This window comes from Aulonocara sp. 'chitande type north' Nkhata Bay, linkage group LG6 (genome assembly GCF_057382095.1).
Source record: "Aulonocara sp. 'chitande type north' Nkhata Bay isolate Kocher_YH1m ecotype deep benthic linkage group LG6, A_spYH_male_GT1.1, whole genome shotgun sequence".
NCBI classification, from domain to species: domain Eukaryota; kingdom Metazoa; phylum Chordata; class Actinopteri; order Cichliformes; family Cichlidae; genus Aulonocara; species Aulonocara sp. 'chitande type north' Nkhata Bay.
Window position 1 is genome coordinate 20,762,936 of NC_141349.1, and position 9,715 is coordinate 20,772,650.

A 9,715-nucleotide genomic window follows, 5' to 3' on the forward strand; every position below is an offset into this window, starting at 1 on the left:
CACACATAATACACATACACAATAGAGCTGGGCGATATGAGATTTTTTCATATCACGATATGTTTTTTTCATTTCAGGCGATAACGATATCTATCACGATATAAGCCAAATAACTATATTTGTAAGATTTAAATGTGCCGTTGCTCACAAGTAAAATGTGAAATAATCAGCAGCTTGTTTTTATTTAAATATTTATTTCCCATAATAAGTTCAACAGGGTAGATGTACTTAAGGAACATGAGACTTTTTCAGATAAAGGCAAATATTGCAAACTACACAAAAGGCAGCCGCTAAAGCGTTTAAGTTTCAAAATAGAACAAACGAAACAGACTAAATTGTCAATTCCACTTAGAAACAAAATATTAATTCTAAAAATAAATCTTAGTTTGTTTTACAGAAGAACAGACAAAACTGACTAACTTTTGTCAATATCAAATAAACTGAGAACTAAAAGGAAATTCTCAATCTCTCCTTGTTGTATAGCTTAGCTTTTCAAACAGTTTTAACAGTTACTTTAGTCTGACAAAAGCCGAATGACGAATTAGCGCTTCCAGTCAGAGACTGAGGCTACGTCCACACGTACACGGGTATTTTTGAAAACGGAGATTTTCCGTTTTCGTTTTAAAAAAATAATCCCGTCCACACATAAAGGCAGAAATGAAGGAAAACGCTGCTATGAACATGCCAAAGCAGCAGGTGGCGCTAGATTCCTAACCGGGAAAAAGTAAACAAAACTGGGGCATAGAAGCAGACCCGAGTCATATGTGTGGACGGACAGTAACTGTGTGTATATGTAAGCATTTAAACACTGCAGAGAGTAGAATTAACAGTATTGTAGAAATTCATTTCACCGAAACAATAACGTGGCGCACAGTGTGACGCATGCACCAGTTTATTGTATTTCCAGACTTGCTTTCGGCACAATTTACAGTGCACGCTACTCTGTTTTTTGTCAGACTTGAAATAGCCGAAATACCTTCACACTACGGAACTTCTATGGCTCTTCCGTTCGACAATCTCTCCGGCATTGGAACCATCATCTGTTTTCTCTTCGGTCACGCTCGGTTGATTTTTCTAGTCGGCACACTCATTTCCTCCATTACCCGCTGGCTGCTTCCCAAACAAACACACGTGCGGCTTGGCACTTGTGCTGTACGTAACAAGTCACGCGACGTGACGCTGCGGCTGTGATTGGTTCGGCTCTGCGCTACTTAATTTGGATTGGCTGACCTTTTTTTTTTTTTTTTTTTGAGGACAAGAGCGGCGAGGTCTATCGCGATAGCTTAATTTCTCTATCGAGTAAAAGTTATATCGCGATACATATCGTTATCGTTCTATCGCCCAGCTCTAATACACAACATACACATACTCAAAAATGATTTACTAGGACTTACGCAAAAAAAACCCATTGGGAAAAGGTGCAAATTCTTCATGCAGACTACTCAGGTGGGGGCGGGGGTCTAGTCTGTACAACGACTAGCCCAGAGAACACTGAATCACTTTCACAAAGCTTTGCTCAAGACCACTTGAAAAATAAAAAAGTTTGACTAACTGGAAACAAAATACCAAATGGAAATGAGAAAGAAAAGGGGGGCGGCTCAAGACTTTTGCACAGTACAGTATAAAGGTGACAAATAGACAGCCTTTTAAAATTGTCATCTCACTAAGGTTGAGTTTCTGTTCCGTGTCACCCTCATTGATTTGAAGTACATCAAAATGAGTTAAACAAGCTGTATAAATGTCCACCAATCAAACATAACAACTCGGTTACTTTTAATGAATTCAATCAATCAAAAAGCTGTTTTGTGCATTTAAAAATCAATAACTTTACACACAAAAAAAAAAAGACAAACCCACACACAAGTATGCTAAACATTAAACTGACTGTGCTGCTGTCAACTGAACTGTTTATCAGTAAATGTTACTGTTTAGCTCAAAGAGGAAAATCAAACCCTAAAAAAACAAAAAAAACAAAAACAGTTTTGATGACGTTGCAAGTATCAGACCATTTCCTTCTGAAATATAAACCATGTAACTGTATTATACAGCAATAAGTCATGAGAACCATTAATTAAAGGCACCCCGGTCCACATAGGGATAAGCCAAGAATTCTCCCAGTTTATTGCCTTGAGCGTCGTAGTGCATCATACGAAAGCATTTGTCACAGAAGAGACATGGGTCACTCGGAGCAAACTGGTCGTTGGTGGTATACCATCTAGAAAGACGAGATACGTGATCAGCCTTTAAAAAAATAAAAATAATAACACAAAGCTTCCGTTGTTTATGCAGCGCCCTGATGTCTCCTCACCTTCCGATGAAAACATGGCAGACAGCACACTTCTGGGTGAGGACTCTGTGCTTGTGCGTGAGCAGTGGGTACAGATTCTTGTCTAGACAGTCGTTCTTGTGGGCCAGTCTGTAATGGGTAAAGAGCAGGGAAGAAGACGACATTCTCACAGGCTCTGAGCGGTAGGGACACAGATTTGTCTCACATTCATGATATCAGGAGCTGCTTTCATGTGCGGTCGGCCTGCTTACGCCAACGCTACATAAGCTCGAAGATAACTACGCATCCGTTAGTCTTGTGAGAAATGTTAAATCTCGTCTGACAATGCATCTCATTGTCAGATGGGATTGCTGCAGCTGACAAATCCACCTCCTGTACTGCAGTAGTAATCAGTTTATTACTTTACGGTTTATTAAGCACAGGGTTTGATGTTAACTCAAACCAGATAGGCATGAGTATTTCTTATTCATACCAAGCATCTTATTCATGAGGAGCAGAGATAAGCTAAAATGACCCTGTTTGGCTGCATGCTTATTTGGTTGTGTGATTATCTGGATGTACTTTACTGTGAACTCCACCAAACAAGAGCCGGAAACTATTAATGCATTACCGGACTAACAGAAGATAAACATTTCGATGATTTTAGCTCGAACTTTTCAACTTTGACTTGGCCGTATTATCGACAGCTGAAATGTTCAGGTTTTAAGTTGCTCACTGGACACAAATAGAAAACTCGAGTTTATTGCACGTGTGTGTTTCATGTTTGCACAACAGCAATAAAAAGAAATAAAAATGACTTTGTTGTAATGAAAGAGCATCCATTAAAGCAAGTAAAGAATAGTTCCTGGTTGAACCTGGAATCATGGTGTGCACCAAGGTGTGTATTGTTAGGTGAACTGTTTATTCTAAATTGGCTGAAGGTGTCAACAGTTATCTGCCTCTCTGCATCTGCCTGTGATTGCCATTCACACTTTCAGCTTTAATGCATGGGGTTCAACAAAAATCTTGCACTGTTTAGGAACTGTAGCCTTTTTTATATGTAGGGTCTCCTGTTGGTTGAAATTTTTGCTAATAGCCAATAAATATTACTAATTCCTGTTATCCCTTGTTACAGAGCGAGACGTTAGAAAAGAACCAGGTAAATGTTAATAATCAAACTCTTTCACCTTGAGCTATTCAGCTGATATCTATCCATTTAATGTTCACAGGACACAGTGGGCTAAATCCTTCTTGATTTTATGTAGTGGTTCAGTAAGCTTCCTAAGCCTCCGTCCTGGTAGAGCCAACAGTACTGCTAGAAGCATGAAATTAAACCAGTTAATCAGTTATTTAAACTTCAGGGGGCCTAGTTTCATTATTACTGTACTAATTCATCTTAAAGACAGCTGTTATTCAACTGTTGCTGAACAGAGGTGCAGGTGTATAACGCAGTCTCTCTGTAATTTGTTTGAATTGACAGCAACACACAGAATATGACATAAATGTTATTTGAGGTTGTAATAGTTATAGTAATAGTGATATATAGTAATAACCAAAACTGAGCAAGAGTTGGAGTGGGCTCTGTAAAGAAGTTGAATCGCAGAACTAGACAATGAGTAGCACTAACCTAACATCTGTGATGATGACCAGATGTTCGCAGTCGCCCTGGTGACAGTAGAGATACGGGAATCCCACTTTGACTTTCAGATCCTCCAAAAGTGTATCCTCCATCTTGGCCTGGCTGTAGGATGGGAAGTTATGGGACTTAGCCCATTCAATTGTAGTCCTGCATCATAAAGCAAGAGGAGATAAGATGAGAAAAGATGTCTGTTATTCATCCAGAAGTTGGCAAATCCCCTTTTTATAATAGTTAAAGATTAAGTTAAACACAGCAAATGTTTAACAAACAGTATCTATGAAAGCAAAGAATAGTTTGTAGCTTAAAAAAGAAAACACAACAAAACAATTGTATTAGGGTAGAAATAAAGCTGAAATCAGAGTAAATATAATAAAGTAAAATAAGTGAAATAGAAAATAATGATAATAATAGAAAGATTTTAAAAAGTGAGCCGAGTTAAAAATTAAAATATAATATTTGACGTATATTTTTTACATGAGTTCCATGGTTATTTCACAGAATGATACATAATTTTGCACAAGAGTGCTTATGTCAGTGATGGATTTATTAAAAGCACAGCAAATATCAGATGACGAGTCCTTTCAGTACCTCACCACAACAGATTAGCCTGAAAAAGAAATACCAGGGGAAAGATACACTTCTTAATATAAATTATGCAAAACTTTGTGGATTTTTAATGGATTTCTAACATAAAACAAAAAACATTTGGAAAATCTCAGTCTAATTCTATTCTAACTGTAAAACTGTGCTTTTTACAGGCCCCCAAATCTGCTGTCAGCAAGCCGACATTCAAATATCTATATTCGATGTTAACTTGAACTACACTCCTGAGTAAATATTCACAGAGCCAACAAACAAAACTGAAGGACCGAGCTTAAAAAGTTTTCTAATTTAAAAATTATACCAGAAAAAAATGTTCCTGATTGGATCTTGGGAGGAGGCACAAATCAAGGAGGACCTATTAAGTAGAACTATCCTCTGTCAGATCTGAGATGATCAGCTGGGAAGTTGCTGTTGGGCAATGCGATAAAGTGCTTAGTGTGTGCTGAGGTGTAGATCACAACGCTTTGTGACCTTAAACTAAAGTAGATCTACAGTTAGCTTCTGCTCTTTAACAAGCTTCATGAGAATGCTACACAACAGACCAACATGCACTTTAAAGGGCTGAGCATTTCTGGAGATTACGTCCTCATCGATTACTTCAACTGATTTATGTCTCTAGGAAACAGATGACTGTATCGATACGACTGTAGGTTGCAATCCAATGAATAAAGACACAAAAAATATCAAATCTGCTAAAACTGTTGTCTTTATTTACTGTGACAGGTCTACGTTTTATAAATGTGAACAGTTTGCAACGGTCAGACTAAGTACACTCTTCAAGCTTCTATCTTTATCTGCTTTCATAAGCTGCAGATATCACAGTGATTATTTGAGCGTTTCAAGTTATTTAACAAATCATTAAATAGAACTCTTGAATAGACCTGGTATTCATAGAAATCCTGCACAAAGCCAACATTTAGATATTTTATTTCATTTTACTAACCTTTCTACGGCTCTCAGCTCCAAGCCCAGGTCACTCCTTAGACACAGTTTGCAAACTGCTGAGCACTGTAGAGTTATTAAACATTACTTAAACAGATCTAATAACTTTATTGTTTGGAATTCTTTCCAGACATGTAGGTCCATAAGGTTTTGGGCAGTAACCTAATTTTTGGTATTTTTGCCTCTGCACCAATGCACAATGCAGATGTGAACGAAGTGCAGACTTTCAGCTTTAACTCAAGGAGCTGAATAAATATATTCTATTAACTATTTAGGAATTACAGTAATTTTTATACAAAGTCTCCCATTTCCAAAGGCTCAAGAGTAATTTTGAATTTTGGACCTAAAACTGTACTTTAAGACTTTAACCGCTTTTACAATTTACTCAAATAAAAACTGAGAACAAATTTAAGGTGGCACAGAAGAAGTTAGCATTGATTCCCACCGTGTGTGTGGAGGTTTTACTTCTGCCTGTGCAGGTTCTTTGTCTTCCTCCCACAGTCCAAATAGAGGCATGTTAGGTTAAAATGGCTATTCTGGTTAAGTGTCAGCGGTCGTTTGTGTCTCTGTCTTAGTGACAGACTGTCAACCCTGTCCTCTCACCCTATGACAGGCTGCCAACCTCCCGCAACCTCGATTTGGACAAGAAAATGGTTGACTGGACATACAGACGAATGAATAATTGAAAAAAACAATCCAATCTAGCGATTGCTTGCATATATGCCTGCAAGTGTTTTGAAATGAAAGCCTTGTTAAGAAGTTAAGGGTTTTCAGCCACTGTGGAGTCAGGACTGTTAATATGAAACGATTGCGCTAAATTTGTTCAAGTTAAGCACCTTGAGGGGGCCATGTCAGGGAAGCTTGCGTGTTAAACTATGATACATTTTTTCCTAGGTCAGCTTTATTACGTTTGCAATTCATTCACTCGTGTTGCATTTCATTTTCAGAGGAGACACATGAGTGCAGTTGATAACTGTTTTGACTGGCAGCCCTGTGCAGGTGAAATAAAAAGATGTTCTACTCTCCAAATAAGAGCAGATTGCAATAAATAATAAACTCAATGATCTCTCTTTAAACTGCCTATTGAGTGAGTCATTGCTTGCTTTGTCACAATCAACCCAAGACAAAAGTCAAAGCAACATGAACAAATGAAAATGTCAGAGTTAGTCTTGTTTACAATTACTTGACCACTTTCTTTGGTCAAATAAATAAATAAATAAGGTAAAATGGCAAATGGCCTGTATTTGTATAGCGCTTCACTAGTCCCTAAGGACCCCAAAGCGCTTTACACAACCAGTCATCCACCCATTCACACACACATTCACCCACTGGTGATGGCAAGCTACATTGTAGCCACAGCCACCCTGGGGCGCACTGACAGAGGCGAGGCTGCCGGACACTGGTGCCACCGGACCCTCTGACCACCACCAGTAGGCAACGGGTGAAGCTTCTTGCCCAAGGACACAACGACCGAGACTGTCGGAACCGCGGCTTGAACCGGCAACCTTCCGATTACCAGGCAGCCTCCCAACTCTTGAGCTACGATCGCCCGAATAAATAAAATAAGAGGCCCATTTTTAATACCAGCCTTCTACAGATTTAGGCCTGCTGCCTTCAACTGTTGTAAAGGTCCTGGTTAAGAAATGCATAATCTTTAAAGCTTCCTAAAGAAGGAGGTACTTACGAGCTGATGTCCTGGCACTCGGGAAACCGCATGTCATTGTAGAAAACTCCTTCAAAGAAGAAGAAAGCTGACTTGTAATGATCCTGAAAAAGAGCACATAAAATATTTTTCTCTAGCTTACAACAGATGCATTTTTAAATATATACATACATGTATGAGAGTCCAGTCACACTAAATGTACAGAAACAGTTACATTTAGATACGGAGCACAGCAATATTATTCTGTTCGGGTCCTGTATTTACCTTGCTGATGAATTCTGGAGCTACGTCAGGCGTGTTGCTGAACTCTCCACACACTTGCAAGTCACTGACGCAGCAAACAGCATCCCTGAGCTCTGCCAAGCTGTGGGAACCCGTCATCAGGAGAGTCATGTGGGGTCTGATGTAGTTAAACTGCAGGAAATGCGCCATTAAATATAGTATTCAACTACAACACACAACACAGTGGCTTTAAAAAAAAAAAAAAAAAAAAAAAACAGTTTTATGACAAAAGAAACAAAAACAAAAAATGTAACCCTTACTTTGTCGAACACAGCTGGGTAGTAGACATTGATGGTTAGAATGATCTCTCCTTCGGGAACCATGTCAGTCACCGTTTCTGGTTTCCTGCCAATGGTTAGGCGCTCCTGAAAAATAAGAGAGAGAACCAAGCCTCACGTTTAGATACAAGATGAAAGAGAAAACTAAAAATGTCTGGGAACCTGTCAAGAAGCCCCAGGGGATAATAATAAACACCTACTTTAGAGCGAACAGTAAATGCAAAGGTTAATTATGTAATCTCAGTCCCTAACTAAATTCACCCACCAGTTCATCTGCATAGAGGTCATGTCTGTTCTTTTTAATCTTTTTAAGAGAAGCTCTGTGGTCTTGCCTCTTCTTTCTTTGCCTGTATTAAAAAGAAAAGAAGAAGCAAGTCACATTTAAAATTGCATTACGATACTGATCAATCGCATTTTTCATTTGTATGAACTGAAGTAAGGTCATACACTAGTGTTCTTAATGTGGGATCTGGAGGTACAACTTCTGTGTCAGGCTGCTGATCTTCAGGATGACATCGAAGCGAATCAACACTTCAAAAGAAAGAAAAAAACAAAGTCATTTGACTGTCTTTGGTAAAAAGAACAGATCATCTTCACAGAGTTATCAGGTGAGAGTCATGCGAGTATCAGAATCGACAGGACTTTTTTTCTTTGACGTTTTGTTTCACAACGGCCATCGTTTTACTTGCAGCTCAATTCTTGTTCCGGAGTTTGCACTAATTAACGAGCCTACTGTGAAACTCCTGGACTGAAATCAACGTTTGAAATAATCATTTATTTTAAAAGCAACCTTCCAGTGACCACAAACGTCATGAGACACAAAAAATAAACATCACCCACTGTCATTAATAAATGTCATTTTAGTCACCAAAAAAAGGATAACAGCCGATAAATCGGCCCATCTCTGTTTAGTTTACAGACTGTGGAAGGAGTTTATATTTTCACACTGTTAAAGCTGGCATTCATTTCTTTAAAGAAGAACTAATAACGTTTTGTTAACTGGATAAAAAACAAAAAATAAAACATCATTTAGTTTTTATGGAAATTATAATAAAGATTTTACAAACTATACAACTAATCAGGGAAACATGGATCTATTTATAATTACAACTGACTTAACCCCATAACCTAAAAAGCTTCAGTTTTAATTGACATTTTTACACGACTTACTTGAACGTAACATGTACGTTGTTCTATATTTCAGTGTCTTTACGCCAACCTTTGCAGTTGTTTTCCCTCTATGTTTGACCACATGGTGGTTTTTGTTGTATTTTACGGTAGTTTATGTTTCTGCCGCACATTGGGACACTCTGTAACTCTTAATTCATAGTTATATAAGTAAGTGTTACAGACCTCTTCCACGTTTGGTGTGTTTACTACCAGTTTTGGGACAAACTAGATTCAGCTATCAGCTATTACACCTCATTATGTAATTTAACTAGTATTCTTAATATCAGTTTACCATTACAATTACTGCAACTGAACTTAATTACCATTAACATATTATTATGGTGCACATGCCTGGTCTAAATGTTTATCAAATGTTGATCTCGACTACCTGCACACAGTCTTAAGTTCAGCCATGGTTTCTGCACCGACCCCCATCTCTTCGGCAAAGTTAGCAAGAAATGCGTCCTCATCCGCCTCCTCATACGAGTAGTCGCTTGGCTTCAGTCTGCTCAGCCACTCCTTTTTAAAAGAGCCTATATGAAATGGTTTTGTATTAACATCGGGATATTCGTACTCCGGGATGTTCACGTTTGCATCTGTCGTCTGCTCGGACGCCGCCATGTTTCCCAGAACCCAAAAGTGCGCCGAGAATCTTGGGATATGTAGTTTCAGCGCTACAGTGCCGTTTAGACCTTGTATGATTAGGCAAACGGGAAAAATATTGGACAAAAGAAAACCAACAAACAGCTTTCCAAACATCTGTTTCATATATTATATAGTACTGTGCAAAATCCTTGAGCCACCCCTCATTAATTTGTGTGTTGCGTCCGAGGAGCCGGACTTTGTTGTAATTATTAAAAGTGATCTTCAGC

General features: G+C 38.4%; 1 protein-coding gene across 1 annotated transcript; it reads right to left on the reverse strand.

Moving 5' to 3' along the window:
- Nucleotides 1-1,758: 1,758 nt before the first annotated feature.
- Nucleotides 1,759-9,465, reverse strand: snapc3 (small nuclear RNA activating complex, polypeptide 3). The gene is made up of 9 exons (XM_086295518.1): nt 9,232-9,465; nt 8,121-8,204; nt 7,939-8,020; nt 7,656-7,760; nt 7,378-7,527; nt 7,135-7,217; nt 3,894-4,052; nt 2,309-2,416; nt 1,759-2,215 (listed from the first exon to the last, which is right to left on the reverse strand). Exons 1-9 carry the CDS (start codon nt 9,462-9,464, stop codon nt 2,068-2,070), a joined length of 1,152 nt encoding a protein of 383 aa, XP_086151644.1. The 5' UTR covers nt 9,465; the 3' UTR covers nt 1,759-2,067.
- Between the last annotated feature and the right edge of the window lie 250 nt (nt 9,466-9,715).

Excerpts from the sequence above, each read along its gene's own strand:
- snapc3 (XM_086295518.1), bottom strand. The coding sequence starts at position 9,464 with ATGGCGGCGTCCGAGCAGACGACAGATGCAAACGTGAACATCCCGGAG. Across the intron at positions 7,218-7,377 it reads CTCCAGAATTCATCAGCAAG|GATCATTACAAGTCAGCTTT; the intron begins GTAAATACAGGA and ends GCTCTTTTTCAG. Across the intron at positions 4,053-7,134 it reads GAGTGCCAGGACATCAGCTC|GACTACAATTGAATGGGCTA; the intron begins GTAAGTACCTCC and ends TTTATGATGCAG.